At 40.5% G+C, this 22645-nt stretch overlaps 1 protein-coding gene and 1 long non-coding RNA gene across 5 annotated transcripts in view; one reads left to right on the plus strand and one right to left on the minus strand.

Annotated features, from left to right (window-relative positions):
• Nucleotides 1-20726, minus strand: part of mon2 (MON2 homolog, regulator of endosome-to-Golgi trafficking) — a 39241-nt gene extending 18515 nt beyond the window's left edge. For all 4 annotated transcript variants that reach the window (XM_011475890.3, XM_011475888.3, XM_011475889.3 and 1 more), the window contains exons 1-13: nt 20228-20726; nt 12936-12999; nt 10129-10256; nt 6453-6584; nt 6185-6314; nt 5963-6060; nt 5502-5627; nt 5206-5400; nt 4936-5060; nt 4020-4159; nt 2708-2861; nt 706-896; nt 462-543 (exon numbers count right to left, since the gene is read on the minus strand). In XM_011475890.3, coding sequence (XP_011474192.1) covers nt 462-543; nt 706-896; nt 2708-2861; nt 4020-4159; nt 4936-5060; nt 5206-5400; nt 5502-5627; nt 5963-6060; nt 6185-6314; nt 6453-6584; nt 10129-10256; nt 12936-12999; nt 20228-20335 — 1673 coding nt within the window. In that variant the 5' untranslated portion in view covers nt 20336-20726. The remainder of the gene's footprint in view (nt 1-461; nt 544-705; nt 897-2707; nt 2862-4019; nt 4160-4935; nt 5061-5205; nt 5401-5501; nt 5628-5962; nt 6061-6184; nt 6315-6452; nt 6585-10128; nt 10257-12935; nt 13000-20227) is intronic.
• Nucleotides 3-784, plus strand: LOC110015232. Its single transcript, XR_002290381.1, has 3 exons — nt 3-170; nt 395-561; nt 671-784. It is a non-coding gene; the product is annotated as an uncharacterized LOC110015232 (long non-coding RNA).
• Nucleotides 20727-22645: the final 1919 nt, after the last annotated feature.

A 22645-nucleotide genomic window follows, 5' to 3' on the forward strand; every position in this document is an offset into this window, starting at 1 on the left:
AAGGCAGAAGGAAGAAGACTAGATTTTACAAAACTGTAAATCTTAAACCTTTGCTTTTTGTGCTTGTGTAGCACAAACCTTAACCACACTCAAAGCAAACCAGGAGGAAGAAGAAACGTTTTCTGTGAAGTCAATCTCAGTCTTTCATAAGAACAGCCAGCAAATATTTGGTAAGTTCCATTTTTCCTGATTTTGAAAAGATAACTTTGACACGTATGAGAAACTGTCTGTCCCTCCTTCATACTGCAGTGGTTTAACTAACCACATTTGATTAACTTTAACAGTGAAATTAAATAAAGTAACTTAAAATCCAAAAGTACCAAATAGAACTTCCTGTAAGCTGGTCAGCAAATATTTTTGAACTGTTTTACAGCTTTATACATTATTTTTACAGTTCTGTCCCAGTTGAAGGAACACTTCAAACACGACCCGGCTTTTATTTTTGGGGGGTAGGGGGTTACCTGGCATCCAGCAGCAGAGACAGAGCAGCCAGCAGACCACACCAACAAGCACTGACCATCTCCTCCCACACCAGATGGGCTCCTAAGACAAACCATTCCTGTGAGTTCTCAGTGCTCCATGTCAAACTGCTTCAAAAACCCAAAACATGAACACATGTGTTAACATCTTCTGTCAAAATGTAAATGTCTGTTATAATCTTGGCCATCAGGGATCGCTAAAGTGTCACCACTTCGAACCCGTTACCTGGCTGCGGGTTCCACTCCTCATTTGGATGGGCCTCTCTGAATTCAGCAGCAGCAGCTTCCTCCAGGGCCAGCTCCTTTTCAATCATGGCGGTGATGCCCCTGACCAGGTCCAGAAGGGCACTGAAGGCTACGGACATGGCATACCCCTCTGGGATGGAAGGGGGCTCCACTTTGTCCAGCATCTCTAAGCTAAAGAAAGAAAAGGAAAGAGAAACAAATGTCATGAATCAAACTCCCAAAACGTAGTATTTAGAAAAGACAAAAAGCTTGTCGACCATTATTCCCTTTTTCCAGCATAATCAGCAGATTTTATTTCACTTTTGTCTCTTTAATTCCTACAATGGCAACCTAAATGTACAAAATTCACAACCTCACAACTGAAGAGGATTGGAGCATTTGTAATCCGACAAAAGTTTTGATGCAATTGTTTTTATTTACCGTAAATTCCGGACTTCAAAGCGCACCCAATTATAAGCCGCACCCACCCATTTTCACGTATTTAACTACTTTTAAACATATACAAGCCGCGTCAGAGTACAAGCCGCATGTAGTAGGCAACACGGTGAACCTGAAAAGTCACGTCCTGACTCCCAGAGTAAGTGTGATGCATTAGCACACTGTGGGAGGAGTCAGCCTTGCCTCAGGCTCATACATGTGACTAAACCCACATCTGCCAAACAGCATGGACCTCTATTCTGTTCACAAGTTCCTCAGTTATGGTTTTTTTATTTTTTTTATTTTTTTTACTTATTGACAATCTAGGTATCATACATAAAATGACAAACAGTAACCATATAATCAACACGTGTTTAAGAATGAGCAAGTAGCAGCAGTGCATGGAGGGGTGAACGGGAAAAGCTCTCCTTCCGCTTGTGTCGCGGCAGCGTTATGGGAGTAACAGGGCTGGTTAAAAAAAACACACCGGTAAAATAAAGCAGCGGCGACTGAAAAGCGCGCCTCAGCGCAATACCAGCGCCTCAGCGCGGCGCGTGCCCCGCGCGCTCCCCTTCCTATCTTCTCCGACACCTCTGGCCAGGGCGGCTCCAGGGAGGAGCAAGTCGTGTATGTGCAGAGCATTGGGACTTAATACTGTACGTTTTATGTATGAGGGGCGGATGCGTTGTAACCTGTGGGAGCCATCAGACTGCCATCGGCCCCGCAGCTCTATGTGATGAGCAGCAGGACATGTCTCCAGCTCACACGGAGGCTGTGAGCTTTTCAATGCAAAATTCCGCTCAGTTCTTAGAAACCGTTAAAACGATCACGTCGATTTGTGTTTCCAGTCGTGTCCCGACAAAATAAAGGCTGATGTTATTCCCACATATTTACGTGCAGCCAGCCGAGTCACTATGACTCTGAGGTAAATTCACTCCATGCGCTGTTCTCTCCGTCACGCAGCTGACCGGCTTTTCCAAACCCGTTGGTGATGGTGGATTTTTTCACGCTGCTTTTAACGATTGCTTTTAACTTGAAAGTTTCATCATATTGTAGCGGCGATCACGTGCACGTTGGGTCTAATGGCACCAAAGGATTCGGGGATGCGGCCGGGCATGCGTGTTTCGTTTTGTTGAACCATGACTGAAGTGTCTAAGACCTGAAGTGAGGTCCATGCTGTTTGGCTGTTTAGTGTGTTGAAAAATAAATGACTTGTGCTTGGTGTTAGAAAAAAATTCAAACCATTCACTGAGTCCGAAAGTATGTACATGGCGGCCGCCAATTAAATCCATAAATTAGCCGCGTCACTGAATAAGCCGCAGGGCTGTAAGCGCAGGAAAAAAGTAGCGGCTTGTAGTCCGGAAAGTACGGTAATCTGAAAGTGTTTTTTTTGCCACATTGTATAGGATGTCTTGCAGTTCAGAGGAAATCCTTCATTTCTGACAGCAGTTACTCTGCAAGCTTCATCACTACTAAACGTGCGGCCCAGAGACCTTGGAATCATGGGTTTTGTGCATAATGATATGATATAAATGAGGGAAACGCTGAAGCGCAACAGTTCTTACTAGGTGGCTTTGGCGCTGCCCTGGACACTAACAGTCATGAGCGGGATCCAGATCCCCCGGTACTCCAGTGCAGCTTGGGTGGTCAGGGTGCCACTGGCCCCTCCTGTCCCCGGAGCCCCTTGTGCTGAGCCCGGAGCTCCTGAACCTGACCCAGCTAAAGTGGAATAGAGTGGGAGATACAGAAAAAGTCGTTTATTTTAATTTAACATGCTCTGAGAAAATATTAAGAAATTGCAGAAGCTGAATACAAAGATCTGCTTAACTTCTATTAAATACTATAAAAATATGTTAGAACTTTAATGATGATTAATGGCAACAGATCATTCTTCCAAAAAAAGAAAAAAAAAAAAAAAAACAATAATTAAAGCCACTAGCAGCTGTTGTGTGGCCAGCAGGCGCTGCCCGCCCCGCCCTCACTGCCCCCTTTTAACCCGCTCCCCACTGGCTCAGTGGCTGCTGCATGCCCCTCACTCTACTCTCTTTCCCGTCCCCACAGATCAGAGCTGCATGCGACAAATACAAGGAAAAAAACCTCAGACCTTTTTCAGAAATCACTGATTTTCTATTGATTTTATCTCCATAGCAACCATTTTTTTTGTTTTGGTCACTTGGGGTGACAAACCGGTCTACATAATTTTTAGAAGAATCAGCAAAAGTGAAGTTTTGAATTTCCTTGGCAACAGAGGTTTGTATTAACAGCAGCCTCATTCCTAATACGTTCTTATGGTGTGTCATGTTTCGTTAAGCCACGGATTCATGTATTACATTTTCACAATAGTACAGTCAAAAATGTGCGAAAAAGACACCGTTCAAGATCTACAAACTCTAAAACCAACATTTTTTACAAGTAGCTTCCCAAGGAAAGTCAATGTGTTAGGAGGCGATATATTACAATCCCTACGAGGAGTTTACATTTGTGGAAGGTAATAAAGGTTTGTTTTTTTAGCAATTGAAGATGGCGGCCTGAGAGGTTGCAGACGTAAGCTGGCAGACGTGTGTGTGAAATTTTGTGAAGATTGCTTGAACAAACAAAAAAAAACAAAAAATGCTGCCAAAATGGCCGTCCTGTGAGCATCCCATAATAATTCTAAAACTTTCTTTGGATATCCTCGACACGTGTGTTTTTCCGTTGTTTTAGTGGATTTTGATCGTCTTTTTCACCAGACACTAGGAGCTAGAACTAGAAATGTTGCTGTGTCTTTGAGTATGAGGCAGGGGCAACATTTTGGCTCAAAGGCGCAGTAAGAAAGAAGAATTGTTAAAACAATTTGGTCCTTGCAGTCCAGTACTTAATAAAAATCTGTCAACCAACCGGCTGGCGCACCGACGGCTGCAGCATTTCCTGCATTGTGGACGATGAAGAGCGACTGAATGAAGGAACCCAGAGCGTTAACAATGTCTCTGAACACCTTGGTGGAGTGTTGCTTCATGTCATAGGATTGACAGAATGAACTGAGAAAAACAAAAACAAACTGTTATTAGGCAGAGAAAATACATTTCCAGTAAATAGCTTCTTTATTTTTGTTAGTTTTTTTTGTCATTTTGTTTAAAGCTACGTTCACACTGCCCTTTGCAACGCGCGTTCAAGTGGCCAGTTCAAATAAAAAGTCTATGTAAACACACATGGATGCGCATTTAAGCTTCTGCGTTCAGAACTCTCGCAAGTTTTTAACACTGTTTTTGGCCTTTCAGTTCAAATTGCGTGTTACAACTTAAATCAGCTGAACTTTGACCCTTCCTTTTCATTCACGGAAGTGCCAATAATATTTGTAAAATAATAATAAAAAAAAAATATATATATATATATATATATATATATATATATATATATATATATATATATATATATATATATATATATATATATATATATATATATTTGTAAAAAATCAATAAATTCATTTTAAAAAAAGAGTCAATTGTTTGAAAATTGGTCATAGAGAAGAAATTCATAACTGCGGTTTGATCCTGACCGGAATTCTATGACAAGTCTTTCATATTTCAGGATAGAGCTGTGAAAGAAAAAGCCTGGAGCAAGCTTTGCCAGATTTTCACCACGTCTGCATTTTGCACCAAGCCTCTTCCACCTGCAGGCAGATGTACTAGTATCAGTGTGAACAACATATGCTAAACGCGCGTTCACAGAGTGTTGAACGGACTTAGCGCACATTCTTAGTGTGTACGTAGCATTACATGTTTGTTTCTTTCAAAGGTTTATGTTTCCTTACCGTAACAAATGAGGCTGCACACACAACCTATGGACCGACTCGGCGGCCACTGCTCTGAGCCACTGCGGCTTCTCCCCATCCAAAAACTTCACCAGCAGAGACAAGAAGATCTCGCACTCCGTCACCTGCAAAACAAACACACGCACATATTGGAAAAGTTCAGTCCACCGAGGCAAAGAATATCAAAAACACATCTATAACATGAAAATCACACAGCCCTACTTTATTCATCAGGTACATTTGGCTAGTTGAGCATCACTGCAGGCTTACCAATAAGCTGTAGAAATGCTTAATGAGGACTGAAACCACTCGCAGTAACCTCATGCAGATGGGAAAGTACGGTTTCTCTACAGGTGCGGGTGACGCGGCGCTGTTACTGCCCTGTCGGAACTTTATGTTGGGCGAGAAAAGCTTGATGACGAGGGGGCACACCCTTTCTTTTAGCAAAAAGCTGAACTCCTGGTGCTGAAAGTGTTAACGATAGATGGGGGAAAAGGGAAAAGGGGCAGTCAATAATATTATAGAACGTATTTGCAATGGAACGACCAATGACAAGACGTTTCTACCTGCAGGAAAACTTCAGGGAAATCATTCAGAACAGACTCCAGCAGTTCCAAACCAAATGTTCGAGTCATTTCTGTCATTCCCACCAGCCAGTAGGGGGCGTCTGCATTCACCAACTGGCACAAGTCCTGCAAGAAAGCATACAGGAACCTTCAGGACAAAGGAGTGTTGTGTCTTTGCACGCAGCAAAGCCGATGAAAAAGAGCATTCACTGAGCTCTGCTGGGAGGATAAACGAGCAAAGCACAGAATCACAGCGAGGGGGAACAGTAAGATACCACGAAGATTCAATAACTTCTCACATCAGCTCAGGCTTTAGAATTTAAACTTACAATCATATTTCCTTGAATAAATTGATAAAAAAATATGTGATATAATCATGTTTAAAAATTATGTTAAATCTAAGAAAACACAGAGGCAGTTGTATCTGTGTGTGCAGGTCTACTGCCCCCTGGTGGGCATACCTGAAACAACATGTATGCATCTTTGGCGCTGGGTCTCAGAGTGCTAACGGATCTTCGGTTGGTGTTTCCCTGGACAGGAGGAGGCTGCTCCACAATGCCTAAAGGTAACAAAAACAACAACAACATGTCAATAATACAACAAACAAGACAAGCTGTGAAGCTTCATTTAAAATGAGGCAACAAAAGTGGTCATCTCGAGTGTCTCAGTTCTCATCAGCTGACCTTTGAAGCGCTCATCCTCCGCCACCATTCGCTCAAACACCACAGTGACCACTTGTCTGACTGTGGCGGCTGCTGTGTTGTTGGTGATGTTGTCTTTTGTAAAATGAAGGCGAAAACACAACACGATGGCCTGCGCAGTAACAAAACCAAAATCAGAACAGAGTGTAAAAATACATACTTGATAGATGATGAATAATGGTAAAGAGTTCTCCAGACATTAAATACATTATAAAACTTCCCAAAGTGATTGAAATAGATGGTTTTGTACCTTAGAAAGAACTTCGTCGTGAACAACAGTGTTGGTGGTTAGCAGGACCAGGACGGTCTGGAGAAGCTTCAGCTCCTCCAGACCGTTTTCCATCAGCTGCCACAACATGTTTATAATGTTCCCGGCCGCCGCCTGTTCCACACAAACATTCACAGTCAACACCTTCATATGCACACAAGCCTGGCGGCTACTGCCGTGTCACTCCACAGACTTCAACAGAGTGCTGGGCTCAGCTGGGACTGTGCTGATAAGCGATGACACCCCATGTCCAATAGCGCCAGACGAGCGGTTGCTAATACTCAGTGACTCCCCGTGTCCTTCTTTGGGGGTAAAGCTGTGAACAGACCTGTTCTCATGGATACCCTATGATCACCTTTTTATGCACTCAGGCTGAGGCTTTAGGTGAGCTTCTGACCTCTGACCTCACTCTACTGCCCTTCTTAAAAGCAGCATCAAATATTCAGAAGGCTGCTTTCTTGTTTTTTTTGTTGTTTTTTTTTATTCCATTATGGGGGGTAAGGGCATTTGTTTTGCTGGCTTATAATGCAGCTGTAGCTGATGTCTGAACGCAGTGACAGGCCACCACTTTTGAAAGAAAGCACATTGTTGTTTCAGTTGAAGCATTTGAAAAAGCAAACAGAACTTCTAAATGCCTTATGGCACACGTGTCAAACTCAAGGTCCGCGGGCCAAATGTGGCCCGCCATGTCATTTTATGTGACCCGCGAGAGCATAAATGTTTTTAATTTCTTAGAGTAAAAAATAAAAATTGGTGTGTATTTATTCATATCTTGGGGGAATCAGACTTGAAATATGGGATTGGGCAACTAGACATTAGGACTTAAACACCGTCCGTATAACCTAACCTGACAGATTAAATATAAAAGGATTTATGCTAGAGTAACAACAAAAAATATGTTTTCTATGCAACTGTAATAGTCACTTTAAAAAGTTATGATAAATAAATAATGAGTTATTTAACATTAAAGAGTAGTTACGTTTATTTTTCATTACATTTAGTTACATGTATAAGTTATATCTGGCCCTTTGAGGACAGCTTTATGCTGATGTGGCCCTCACTGAGAATGAGTTTTACACCCCTGCCTTACGGAAAAACTAATGTGGTTAGCATAGATTGAGCAGATACATTCACTAATCAAAGAAGTTATTGTTTCTGTTTTAGCCCCCCCAATAATAAACAACTTCCATTCAAAGAGTTTAGCCCCTAATGAAAGGTCTGTTACGCTTTGGTCACATCTGCACGTGCAGGTTGACCCCACTGACTGGATATGAGCACTGAGCTTAGTGAGTGTGACATCACCCATAAAAACTGGTTTACTTAATGTTCCAACAAAATGAAGTCAATTCAGGCGCCATTTTTTTTGTGGTACAGATGTCACCATGTTGGATCCAGAAGTCATCAGTAAGCAGTGATTGGTCCGAGTCGGTCTGAGTCAACCACTCCTGCCAATCAGGAGTGAGCTTATTGGAAGGCCACACCCATTGCATTTGGCGAGGGGAGGATCAATGGTCAGATTTGAATTCAACCGTGTACACGGGCACAGAAAACCTTTTTCCGATTAGAACAAACGTTCAGACTTTCGTTTGGAATAAATCATTTGCACATGCAGTTTGCACACAGTTGTGTTGAAAATACTGGAAGAGGAAATGAGTCCCTCTGTAAACAAACCGAGATGCCACATACATTTATGCAGCAGCTCGGTAATATACGAGACGATCTTCTGAACTTGCTTTTATTACTGTTATGAATATTATGAAGCGCCTGTTCGCTCATCATTTTATTTTTAATCCTTGTGCTCAGTGCTTTTTTTGTGGAAGAACGGAGCCAGAAGAAGCCAGGGCTAGGAGAAGGCTAACACGTGCTAACAACATTTAGCCTTTGATGAACATAAAATCCATGCGGGAAATGCCGCAACCTGCATCTTGGCTGCACGTAAATATGTGGGAATAACATCAGCCTTTATTTAGTCGGGACACGACTGGAAACACAAATCCACGTGTTTTTCTAAGGACTGAGCAACATTTCTGCTTTGAAAAGCTCACACACCGCCCCAAAGCCGCTATGTGAGCTGGAAGTCCGAGCTCTGCTCAGACACACGGTTCTCCTGCGTCCGGCAGCCGCTAACCCAGAGCGGCGGGTCGGAAGCCTAACAAAGAACCCGTAATAAACACATAACAAAGCACCACCCGCCTGTCCGCAAACACAAAGCTATAACTCCGGCTGCTCTGCTCACAGACACGGTTCACTCGTCCCGAGCAGCCGGTCGGTCCCGTATGCGCTCCAAAGCTTTCTCTGGAGCACCGCAACGTCTGTGCGTGACAGTAGTGACACACGATCGGAATGAACCGTTTACATGAACAACGATCGGATCAACAATCAGCATAACCCACCTATCTTGATCGGGAAAAAATTTGGATCTGAACGAGTCAGATCGGGGCAGACTATTCCGAACGACGCGTTTACATGCCGCATTTTTCTTCCGATCAGGCGTTCTTTCCGCTTACTTTTGTCCATGTAAACACGGCTACTGTAAACACCAATTTCTCCTGAGAAGTTGTTCTTGTACAGAGGGATGGATTCTGCGTTTCTCTGCATTCCTCTGGGTTGTTCAAGTCTCATTCTTCATTGCAGCTCATATAAAAAGAGGTGGACATTTTTCCAGCTAGTGGTTTTCTGAGTTACAACAGCAGTAAATCAGAGCAGGAAAATGAGATGTGGAGGTTAGGAGGCCTTATTGTTTCATATATCCAGTAAGTGTTTGACTAACTTGCAGTTAATATTAGTGATAAAGTTGTGTTTGCATTTGTGTTGCATTTGTTTGGGAAATCCTCTCTCCGCGTACAGCAGTTTTTGTTGAAGCAAACCTTTAACAGTCCCCCTTACAGGAAAATAATGTTTTTTTTTTCTTATGAAAGAGAACAAATTATTTAAAAAAAATGATTTCATTTTTGCATTTCTCCTTTCAAATCGCTATCCGGTTATCGGTTTGAATTATTGAGCTTCTGTGATGTCACAACAGCACATTGCACAATTTCCCTGATCTGCCCCGTCCAGCGTGCACATCAGCTCAGGTGCGAGAAAAGTGAAGATGGCACATTGCTGCCTTGACAGCACGTATTTTTAGTGCGTCCAAGCCTGGATTTTCTTGTTGGCTGCACGTATTTCAAATGAAAGTTCAAGTCCCAAATGTGTTTGTTCTCTGCATTTGTGTTCTCTCTCTGAGTATGAAGGCTTGCTGTCCCGCTTTAACCAGGAAGGGTGAAAATAAAAATCAGGGGACCTTTTCTATTATTGCCTTGATGAAAATAAGAAAAATCTCATTAAATTAAGGAGGCCCAAACTGGCTGACTCCCCATCCTGCAGCGGGTCTCTGTCTGGCTGTCACCTCGCCCCCCCGGGAGCCGGCATAGTGATCCGATCGCTCCAGCTCCATCGGCCCTACGACAGACTGTTCAGGGTGTACCCGCCTTGTTCAAAAAGTGTTGATGTGGATCAAAAAGGATGTCACATTTCACTGTTTCTTTATCGCTGAAGATAAACTTTTGAGAATAGAGACGGTCAGTCTGTGTGGTTAAGTAAACACGGTCTTCCAAAGAGTCAGAAAAGTACAACGTCATACAAAGTGTGCCAATCCAACAGAGCTGATTGTCCTCACCTCAGATACAACTTCATGAGACATGAGTCTCTGAATGGCAGCAAGACACAACTGCGTGATCTTTGGCTCTTTGGTGCCGCAGCCCATAAGAAAAGGCTGCACAACTTCTGAGCTGTTCTCCTTCAGTCCTGCAGGAAAAACATGAATACAGATCAATTCAACCTCTCATTCTGTAATATTTCACACAACACAAACAGAACAAAGCCCGCATGGAGCAACTTTTAGTGCAATTTTGTTTGGTTTTAAAGAGAAAACATTGTTGAAAACAGAGGCTTTTTATAAACCATCAAGCTAAAATGTTTATGAAACCTTCCACTGTGTTGGAAACATCTTGGGGAGCTACGTTCACACCGTCCTCTTCAACGTGCATTCAAGCAGCCGCTTCCAATGAAAATTTGGTGTTTCTGGCTTGGGTGGTTAGAACTCTCACATAGATATGCAAGTCTTCTAAATCGTTGGCGGACTCTAAGTACAAAACTTGTGAACGCATGATGTAAGCTAAACCGGTTTATTACTCCGGTTTATTCGGTGAACCCAAAGGTGGCAATGAGCCGGGTGACGTTCGCCTTCGTTTTTCAAATAAAAATGCACCAAGACCTCACTCCTGACACAATGGCAACCCAGATCCGTCATTGCAAGGTCACTAGCAATGAACTGAACCATCTCTGTTTAGAGCCCAATTTGTGAGATTGGTTTCGACATTTCCCACCAAACCTCTCATAAATGAGGTGGCGGACATGCACTGGTCAACAGTAAAAAACAAAAAAAGTAGAAGAAGCCCACCAGGCCTTGGTTTAAACTTGTCCACTGTAAGCACAATGAGCTAAACGCTCATTCTTGAGCGTGCCCAGTGTGTACATGGCTTTACACATTACATTGAACAACACAATAAAATACCACTATTATTAGGATGCGCAAATAGGTAGCTACCATTTATTTAGCAACTGTTCTCAACTGTTTATTGAATCCCATTAGGACTTTTTTCATTAAAAAAAAAATAATAATAAAAAAAAAAAATCGGTAAAAGTGACCCCCCCTCCCCCCAATTATCACAACATATAAAATTTTCAGCAACAGCATTTCTATTGAAAGCAAACTATAGCAGTTATCCATGTCTCAGGAAGAGACGAGTTTTTTAAGCAGCTCCTTGGTGTCTGAGGGTTTAACCAACAAGTCCTGGTTTACGGCTCACCAAGACCAGCTAATAAACTGCAGGCCAAGGAAATCCAAGCATCTAAAAATAAAATTCCCAGTGAAGCTTTTTTCTGTTAGTTTATTAGCATGCGGTTTTCTGAGGTCCGGGGAGACTTTCACACAAATGGCAGCTTATAGCTTTCCAAATAATGTCATTCAACTATTGAATTTCCTATAGATGCTACAAAATGTGTAAATGCGGTCACAGACAGTTTTTTTTTTTTATTAAAAGCCCAAACAACAGCTCCAACTAGTAAGCTTATATTTACCATCCTTTAAAAATTAGTGGACAAAACTGAAAGTGCTGGAATTGTAAATAAACTTCAGTGCTTTCTTCACAGTCTGGAAGGAATTGCTCCAATTTACGTTTTTGAGAAAATGTCACCATAATTACCTTAAAGCTTTTAGTTCCATTTAAATATGACACAAATTTTGAGTACCTGTAATTGTCTCACAAACTTTGATTTAAGAGTTGAATTTATTTATTAGTTTTTCCAGGCTTGTTTCATTATTCTATTTGTTAAATATGCAAAAAAAAGAACTCAAAAGCAATAGTTGTTTATTCAGAACTGATTTAAATCACTTTCAATTTTTGTTCATTTTAATTTTCTGCAAGGGACCGTTCTGATATATTTTGTTAACAGATTGGCCTGCTAATGAAATAAAAATAAAAATCAGATATTCCTTTGGTGTGAAGTCGATGGCCATGTCCGAACTCCCTCCCCTTTACAGATTATATATTGCAAGACTATCTAGTATCATTTAATGTAATTCAGACACGTTTTTCCTTTTTAAACGCCAAATATGACGTCACCCATTTACAGAAGTGAAAAGCTAATAAATATAAAGATTTTACAAAGACTGTTTATGAATCTAATGTGTTCTGATAATGAAAACCTGGATGATTTAAAAAAAAAAAACAACAACATTTAAATAGATTTTTTTCAAATGACAAATTATTCCAACACAATGCATTGTGGTCTATATTTGCCAATCTAGTGAGTAATGATGCACAACGGTTTTTTGCAGAGACTTCTGGGAAATTTCCAGGGTACTGGATTTTAGAATAGTAAATTCTGACACCCTGACAACATGACAAATGCTCTGTATAGTGATTAGTGAGTGAATTCGTACACAACCATTGCATCACTCCATTGTGCTACAGACTGAGGCTGTTCCCCACAAATCCCACATTTTTACCAGCCATAGACGTCTGTTTGAACATATGTTTACTTCATCCAGACGCTGCAGAAGGTTCACTTAAAGCAGGTCAGACAAAAAGTCTGATATTCAATTTAAACCTGCAGTGTGTATGGTTACAGGCTAATAGTCTGCAGCTCCTGAATAATTTTGTGTGAGAATGCAGAGAGCTGAAGCGCCTGAGGACCTACGGCACAGAAATCAACACTCTCATGGGGGCTGTTTATTTTTGCAACCACACAATCATTTGCCTGGAATAGCAAACCTGTGCGACAAACAGATAACCAAGAATGTTGCTCCACTGAACATCACTAACCAAGGGTGGAAGGAATGCTGGGAAAAAATGTACGTTTGCACATAGCACTGGGTCCTATGAGCAACATCCCCATAATGTGAAAATCTGTGCAACTCACCTGCCAGTACATCTGTATTCCTGGCTGCAATGGTCTTAATCTTTACAATCCCAGACTCTGCAGCCTGAAAACAAAGAAGAGGAGACTTAGACTTATTAAAAAGCATGGTTAAATCATACGGCAAAGTTGTCTCATTTATGGTAGATGAGGCCTAAATTAATGATGGCAACAAAAACAAAATATTTTGACAGCAACAACTGCAGCAAAACCTCACAGAACAGAGCTTAGAGACACTGAGTATAAAATAAAAAAGGAGGAAAACATTTAGAAAAGTGGATGAGCAAGAAGAAAACAGGAGTTTACAAAAATGTCACATTTTACTCCTCAAAACACTCATTACTGATCGGTTCATCTTCTAAACAAAGAATCCAAAACTCCCTGTAATCAAAAGCATTATTCCTCTTTTTTTCTGTTCTGTACTAAATTACTTTTTTTTGATGGTGCACAAGATTTTCTCAAATGAACAGCCACAAAGTCTACAATGTATCCTCAGGGATTCATGAAAGTGTTGGCATGGTCTCACAGTTTCTCTAGTGTCAATGTCTGCAGAAGACAAAAGTCCTCTTTGAAGAAGTGTGTCGCTTTTGTCCTCGTTCATTTAATACATAAACCTTTCAGAAAACAAAAGTACAACATGTGAATCAACAAACAGACCTGTTCCAAGGCCAATAGAAGCAAACAGGAAAGGTTGGAGCAAATCATTGTACAATAATTGCATTTGTTTGGAACTAACTCAACCTCACCACATCACCCAATTCTGCGAGTATGTCCACATCGGACATGTGACGCGCCTTCGAGAACTTGGGTCAAGCCCATGGTGTTCACACTAAAAAAGCAAGGAGGAGCTTCATCTTATTTTTTTTTTTTTATTATTTAGTAGCGTATGTCCATCACCTACAGTTGTTAGAGGCTTGGGGATGTCAAATCTCATGAATCTTGCTCTAGGTTTTTCCTTTCACAGCTCTCTTTCATTAAATGAAAGACTTAATGTCCAGTCGGGCACAAACTGCAATTATTAATTTCTCCTCCGTGATCAATTTTTAAATGGTTGGGACTTCTGTGAACTAAAAGTGATGCCAAGTGACTACCAAATATAAGTCCCCTGATTGGTCAAAGTTGAATCTGGTTTACCTTTAAACGCACGTTCAATGTTTTGTTCGTAGAGCCCTGAAACAGTTGTAGAAACTTGCATAGCAACGCGTGAATGCGATAGTTTTTAACACAGATGCCTGAAACGTCCATATTCGTGCGTTTACGTAGACTTTTCCTTGGAAGAGGTCGCTTAATGGTCCATTGCAGTGAGCGATGTGAACGTAGCTTCAGAAGTTTGATGACTTCTAACAATCCTTAAATATGAAAATAAGCATTGTGACATGCCTTTGTCCTCTGCTCTGGACTCCAGCTGTCCTCTAGATCAGTGTTTTTCAACCTTTTTTGAGCCACAGCATACTTTAACCTTGACAAAAATCCCGCGGCACACCAGCATTGTGATAATTGTGGCAGAAAAAGCAGGAAGTTGCAGATGTTTTTTCTAAAAGATGTAATAAAAGTTAAGTTACATACAAACTGTATGTTCGTTGTGTTTTCAAGACGTGTAACAATGACGACTCATTGTACGCTGAGGCGCTGTCCCTTACAAGCCAATGCATCATGGGAGATGTAGTGCGAAAACTGGGAAAAAATGGCAGAAAGACTAGCGTCTCTGAGCTTCATGGTTTTGTTCACTTGTTCCACGGTCTGATACCGGATTCTGTGGAAAGCTACACCGCTAAAGACGAGCTTTAGCTGGTGTTTTTGTTGGAACTGAGAGAGTTATGAGCTAAATTGGAACAAGGAAGTGAAGACTTCAAACACTTCTGATTGGTCAGACTGATGACATGTGATTAAGCCTTCAAGAATGATTGGTGGAGTCGTGGAGACAGTAAAAGCTGCGGGACTTTTCAGAAAACAGTTATAGCTGCAGCTAAATCGCGTTACCGTCATTCTTATCAAAATGTCTTTAATAGAATCAAATAAACACAAAGAAAAAAGTATTTTATGATCTTTTATATTCCTAACTACTCAGTGTTTTATCAGGACCTGTTTGGATGAACAAAGAGCGGATTTCCTGGAGATGGTAATTGTTTTGAGATCAGTGAATGAGGGCAATTTTCCACGGCACACTTGACCATCTCCCACGGCACACTGGTTGAAAAACACTGCTCTAGATAAAAGTTCATTCTTACTTATAGAAGACTAATGACACCCGACTCAGGATTTCAGCCTCATTTATGAAGCTCTAAAAAAATAATAAAAGGCACATTTTAAATTTTAAAATATCTACCGATTTCAGAGTTTAATCAGTGTGAATTAATCTGTTCTTTGTGGGTTAATTTTAAATAATCTTAAATAAGAAAGTGAGGCTCGGTTCAGTGTAAGCCCTGAAGCATCTGTGAAATTATGGATTAAACTGCTCAAACACAGCCTGAGCTATAACCTCACACAGATCCGGCAATTCTTCATCATTTATTCATGCATTCATTAACTGAAAAACTCAATTACCCCAAACAGATTAATAACAGAAAGTCGTGTCTGCATCTGATCATTTGTCCTGCTGAGCATTTGGAGCCAGGCAACTTCAGTAAGCATTGATTGGTCCAAGTCGGTCTGAGTCAACATTTCTCTGGCAACCATTGTTGCCAGTCATGAATGAACTTATTGGAAGGTCATACCCCTTCCATTGAAAGCAGGCTCAGGAGAATCTGTCAATCAAATATCTTAAACATTCAAGGTAGGGGCCAGCAAGCATCACATACTTTTATTGAGGTATCTGATTGGTCAGTTTATAACAAAGAAATAAAAAAAAGAGGATTATCCAAAATATGTTAAAAATCAGGTATCAGAGCAAGAATGTTGTTTTTTTTGACAAATAGAATGACTGAGTAATAGCTGTTTATTTCTCAATAGAAGTCTACGGGATTTTGGCTTCCTGGAAGCAGTGGATACTTCCTGTTTGGAAAGTGAGGGGGGGGGGGGGGCACTCAGTCCAGCTCTCATAGACAGTAAATGGTCGGCTCACATTCAAACAAACAAACAAACAATACAATACTTCTTATAAAGTAATAATCTTTTACTTAAAAAAAAAATTACTAGATAAATAGCATCTAAGTTTCTTCTCATTGTAAACAATAAAGCTTCCACATTTTGTCTATTTTGACTAATAAAAAGACTTTATTGACCAAAATAAATGGGGGGAAAAAATGTAATAGATTCATTACAAACTTGAAAATTCTGAGACTAATTGTATAGTGTAAACGGAAACAGTGAAAAAAAAAAGAGACCAGTGAGTACTTTTTACTTTCGGTTCTTCTTGCTGATGTGGGGACCGTCAAAGGGGAACTGACAGACATCAAAAGCAGCAGAGAAGCTCACGAAAACTCAACTTCTGTAGAAGCCCATTGTGAATCTAACACTCAGCAGATGCCCCAAACTGACTCAGCATGATGTAAAAAAAGAGGTTGTTTATTCTGATTTCACACCAAAATTCTTCCCACAAGCTGCTTTTGGTAACCTACGTGACCCGGTCGGGGGAGTTCTATCCTTCACCTCTAATGCGTTCTTTGATTCCATGGGTTGAATCCATAATTAGCTAAGAGCTGCAGCCATCAGAGCTTAATGTAAGGTTTCTTTGGCCATGCTGGATTGACTGATTCTTTTGAGTGTTGTGCTATGACTGAATCCCAAAAAAAAAAGAAAGAAAAATAGGCAAAACAAAGGAGTCTTTCAGTGAACCATCAGAAACAACTGTGACGCAACGTCACAGCTGGGTTGTGAGGAAGCAGAATGAAAAGAGGACAGACACTCTCTCCACATTCTCTAGTTTATACAATTTGATCATAAATAATAATGAATAATATCTTTTTACAATTCAAATGGAACAACTTGGAGGAGAAATCTGTAGTCCAATAACAGCTCTATTAACAAGAGCATTGGAGACATCAAAGCTGGGCTCTGATACCTGTGGGATGGTGATGAATCAGAATTTAAGGCAGATGTTTGAGACAGATACCACCTGTGAGATCAGAGTTAGACTTTTACGGCCCGCTGTGACTGCAATGCTGCTCATTGGGAGACTGCAAATCTATGACTGAGTAAACAGCAGGAGGAACAGCCCCTTCTAGGAAGAGTCATCACTGCCAGCACCACCACCAGGCTAACACACACCCACCTACTTTCTCAGCAGATATAATATTAGCAAACTGTAGAGGGGAGACATGATAAGTGTTATACAAACATGGCACTAGATTGTAGGACATTAGTGCTCAGATTGGAAGATGTGGGGAATGGAATGCAGATCAAGGACAAAACAGGAAGTCCTGAACAAGAGTGTGAGGTGTGTTTGGGAGAGTTTGTGCAAAAAATAAAAGAAAATAAATGAAATCCTGATACTAAACCACTGACTCTTTAGTAAGGGTGTGTATTGGCAAGAGTCTAGCGATTCGATACATATCTCGATATGCGCCCCACGATACGATATGTATGCCGATATTTTACCTGAACACATTCTCTTTTTCTTATATGACTTTGAAAAAACCTCTACTTCAATTTCAATACGTCTTCAATTGTAATAAAATGGTCAAATTCAGTTTATTTAATGATTACAATGTTAAGCACTGCAACTGTGTTTCATATAAGTTGCTTTTACCCAAACAAATTATAGTGCTTTTATTTTGGTATTAATATTATATTCTATATTAAAATATAGAAAGGAAACAGTCAACATTGTCTGATTTCCACAACAAAATATTTTTCAGTATAAGAAAAAACAAAGACTGAATGTTCAGTAACCAATAAGTTCTATTGGGGAAATTCACGTTTTTATATGTAACTGGCAGCAACATGGCACAGAGTTTCTGTTTGGTACCCATTCCAAGTAAAACGCAGTAGTTCATGTCTCATAACAACAAAACAAGCGTCCTCTAGCTGCAGTCTTCCTGTTGTCTTGTGTGGTGTAGAGCTGCTCAAAGAGGCTCTGTGTGCTCTGATGTCAACTAGCGGTCGGAGGTTGAAGTGGAAAACAAGAGTCAGACGCAGAAGGACGCTTAGAAATATTTAAATAAATATTGTTTCTAACACCCCTACTCTGTCGCAGATGGTACACACAGTATAGTAATATCTAATGAGTCTGTTGATAGATACAATTATGTACAAGCTTAAGGCATGACAATAAATCCCCACTTTATGGTCATTGCAATATCACCCTGTGCAACATGATAATTGCAAAAGCCAGCCTTATTTGCAATCAATGGTTGCCTTAAATGTTTACATACATGCTAAATCAATCTTATAGGAGCTTGAAGTATTTAAGTAGTTAACAAATATGCAACTGACCAATCAAATGAACACATTTTATGTTAGGTGCCCACCTCCTATGTGGAAGAGGGTCACTTGGAGTATAATTTAAATTATGCTGACTTATTTAAATAAAACTGTTGCAGTGAAATGGAAATGTTTTTGGTTGTGCTTTGCTTTTTGTTCATGTATCGCAAGTCATATAGTCATCGCAATATTAATCATTAATATTGCACATCACGGGTTTCATTAAATCGGCAGCCCTAGCAAGCTTTTACTTATGATTATTCGGGGATTTACTGAAGATGACGAGATTTACAGCAGTTTACAGAAAAATTTCAAGCATACTTTTAGAAATGAAGGTTGTATCATAACTAATATTTAGCATAGACATCAAACGAAGAGATTTTCAAAGCTTATTAAAGAAAAACAGCAATAATCCTGAGAGATCAGCCCCAAATTTACTGCACCAAGATTCTTCTGCTAAGAGATATTGGTGTAGACTTTTGAGACAGGAAAGTCAGCAAACTAATTACCTGTGGAACTACAATGCCTAAACGGCCATCACAGAACAGAACAGCTGTTTAATAAGCAAACAGGAAGGAGCTGTTACCAAACGCTGATGGATAACAGGCCAGACTTCTCTAAAATGCAGAAATATGGGTCTCTGTGTCACAGGTTTAAACAGGATATGGGTAACCTCGATTCCAAATGTGACCAAGGATTTTTTTCTGTTGGTTATGATCAACAGCGCCACCTATTTGAGTTATCATCCTAACATAGGGCAAGGTAAGAAGTATAGAAATGATCAATTTCTATGCATGTCAAATAAGGGACAACCAAACGATGGATGAGACAAAGCAATGCAGCTTAAAGCAAGGGGAGTGCTACAGAAAAAGTCGATAACAAGAGACAAAAATCCATGAAGTGACACATATGGTGTGAAAAGCCAAAAAGAGACGAGTATTGAATCTGCCAGCAGGATGCATCTTACCAGGGGAGGAGAAAACCTACTTATTTAAGAAATGTTGCAACTGCCAGCACTGACACAGATGAGATTCACACGACCATGGATAACTGCTAAAGAGCATTATGTGGCGCCCCACATAAATTTAGGGAAGCTATGGAGTAAGTTAAGTCAAAGAGTTGGATTAAAGCCAAGGATGAGGAAATCCAGTCATTAAAAGAAGACATTACTGTCAAAGAGCAGAGGAACAGTTCTGAAACCAAAATGTGAATAGATTTGATATTCATTCTTGTTTATAACCATATTTAATTTACACTTGATTATCTTGCATGAAACACAGAGATACTGAACAACTTCACCTGCACTGTTCAGTACCCAGGTATTTCTTTCTGAGTCACTCTGGTTGAAGTTTTGGCTAAAGATGATCTGAATTGACTTTAGGTCAGTGAATCAGATCCAATCGGGTCATTTGAAATGAACCAAAATCGTCAACCAAAAAAACATGATATGAATGGAATCTTCAAAATTCATCGTTACAATGCTAATACGATCAGGCTAGACAACTGTTGCTCAATGCCATTAACTAAAAGTGAAAAAATAAAAAAATGCAAACTACATTCGGCTCTTGATTTGGTTTTATTTTATTTCAATTTTCCTGGTTGCACTTCTACATTAGTATTATTCCTACATGTTTGGTGTCATCTACAGATCATCATTATTTTGTAGCTATAAACTAGGTTAAAACATTTAATGTTTACTTTTTTTTAATGACTGTTTTTGCTCCCTCATAATAAACACCAGTTGGTCTAACTTTGAGTTTGTGCGGAGGGATACCACAGGACTCGGCACCCACAACAGACCATGGCCCAGCGGTCGTACAGGGAACGAGGTCACCCACAAAATACCAGCATGGTGACCACTAAAGTAAAAAATACTACACAGGTATATGTAAGCGCGAGCGGGACACCTGCACAAGCTTACTAGCTTCGCTCACCTCTTTGACAGGAGGGAATTTCTTCTTACACTCCATGGAGAGAGACCGCAGGTCCGTCTGCACGTTCTCCAGCAATTTCTTCACCGCTTCTGGGCTGCTGGTCGACATCTTTGAGGTGTCTTGGACTGAAAAATCGTAGACTTTTAGACGTCGAGGAATGCGGGAGCGCACACGCTGCCCCCCTCGCGCATTAACCACGGGGTAAATAATCCGTTTCTACTCTATTCGCCTCCTTTGGAGAAGAAAATAAAAACGCCGCCGTCCATCGAAACAGTATCCTCCTCCTCTGCTCCGAACGCAGGACAGCAGCGGTGACGCCGGCATATGTTTACCCGCTTCAGAGCCTGCTGACATAAGCTTTGCCTGGCAGCATTGTCACCCACTGTTTTTAAAAGTAAAACAGGACAAAAGTCGGAGGTATAAGCTAGAATTTAGCCGTATGCTTCTCAGCGACCGTGTCAGGGCTTTCCTTCCCACAATGCATCGGTGGACAGTGACACGTCACTAGGACTTCCGTAAACAGTGACGGATTAAGAAAGGTGATTGCAGCGGCCCCTGCTGGTAGGTTCTGGTATTTAACGCAGGGATGTCCAAACGTTTTGCAAAGAGGGACATATTTGGATTCTGTGCATTCCTTAAACCCTTATATTAACATGAAATGAACCATTTATTGTTTTTTTCAATGAGATACTTTTCATTTCTTTGCATAGAACAGAAATATATCTCAACCAAAATTACTGTGAGTTTCTGATTTGAAGACCACTAAGAAATGGAACTCTTGGTTCATATGTAATATTTCCCATTACTGTATTCACTATTAATCGCTCACTGTAAAAATCTGATTTTAAATCATATGGTCAGGAAAATAAAACAAGTGGTTATCTTATATCGATCACAGAAACAAATAAATTTGTTCTTCTTGTTTGGCCCTTGAGGCTCTGAAGGTCAGGCAGCCACAGGTTTACATCGCCTTTTAATGTAATTTAACCAATCACAAAAAATAAATTGTACACACAGTTCTTAGAAAGTGATGGGGACCCCATATTATTGGCCCATGGGCCAGACTTTGGACATGCTTGGCCTTATGTAAACAAAAGAGAAATTTGTGATGTGACTTCTGGTTTTTCTTGGCAGGTGGTGAACAACATAGCCAATTAAATGTTTAGTAAAGTTGCCCAAGATTACTTTAAAAATACACAGTTTGAATAGAATATATTAATATATATATTTAATACATTAGTATTTCTATTCACATATTTAACCCCTTGAAGCCTAATTTATTTCCAGCTATAAAAAATGAATCTATGTTTGTGCTTTCATGTAGTTAAATTAAGGTAATTTTAGAGCAGAAGTGTTTTGATATTTCCAACAGTAGGCATTGAGGAGTTAGAGCTATGGAATGTAACTGTCATTATAACTGTGCCTTCCCAGCACTATGACTAGAAATTATCATGTACGGTAAAAGGGTGGACATTTTATCTCGTCTTGTGCTAGCACTGCGCTTTTCTGGACTGAGAGGTCTGAGGTCTTTCCAGGTATCTGTTGTAGCCACTCCTCCAGCTTGGGGGTTACTGCCCCGAGTGCTCCAATTACCACAGGCACCACTGTCACCTTCACTTTCCATGCTTTCTCCAGTTTTTCTCTGAGTCCCTGGTATTTCTCCAGTTTCTCATGTTCCTTCTTCCTGATGTTCCCATCGCTTGGCACTGCCACATCCACCACAACGGCTTTCCTCTCTCCTTTATCCACCACTACAATGTCTGGTTGGTTCGCCATTACCATCATATCAGTCTGGATCTGGAAGTCCCACAGGATCTTTGCCCTCTCATTCTCTACCACCTTTAAAGGTGTTTCCCATTTTGACTTTGGGGTTTGCAGGGACTCAGAGAAGAACTGGAGAAAGCATGGAAAGTGAAGGTGACAGTGGTGCCTGTGGTAATTGGAGCACTTGGGGCAGTAACCCCCAAGCTGGAGGAGTGGCTACAACAGATACCTGGAAAGACCTCAGACCTCTCAGTCCAGAAAAGCGCAGTGCTAGGAACAGCTAAGATACTGCGTAAGACCCTCAAGCTCCCAGGCCTCTGGTAGAGGACCCGAGCTTGGAGGAGAAACCACCCGCGGAGGGTGAGAGGGGCGTTTTTTATGCATGTATTGTTATGTTTTGAAGTTACAAAGCTGAAATGGCACAGAATACTAGAAATGGCCCAGATATGTCCACGACATGATACAGCAAAAATAATAAAATCATTAAACATTAAAGAAAAGGTTTTATTTGTGTATTTGTATGCCTTGGACAATGATTGAACAAGTTTAATCAACATTTAATTATCTTCTCACTCAGAAATTTGCAACAAAAAATTAAATGTTGTTTATACCTTATAATATCCAAACGAAAATAAAAATCACACAAAAGATAAA

The sequence above is a fragment of the Oryzias latipes genome, chromosome 6, assembly GCF_002234675.1.
Source record: "Oryzias latipes chromosome 6, ASM223467v1".
In the NCBI taxonomy this organism is placed as follows: Eukaryota; Metazoa; Chordata; class Actinopteri; order Beloniformes; family Adrianichthyidae; genus Oryzias; species Oryzias latipes.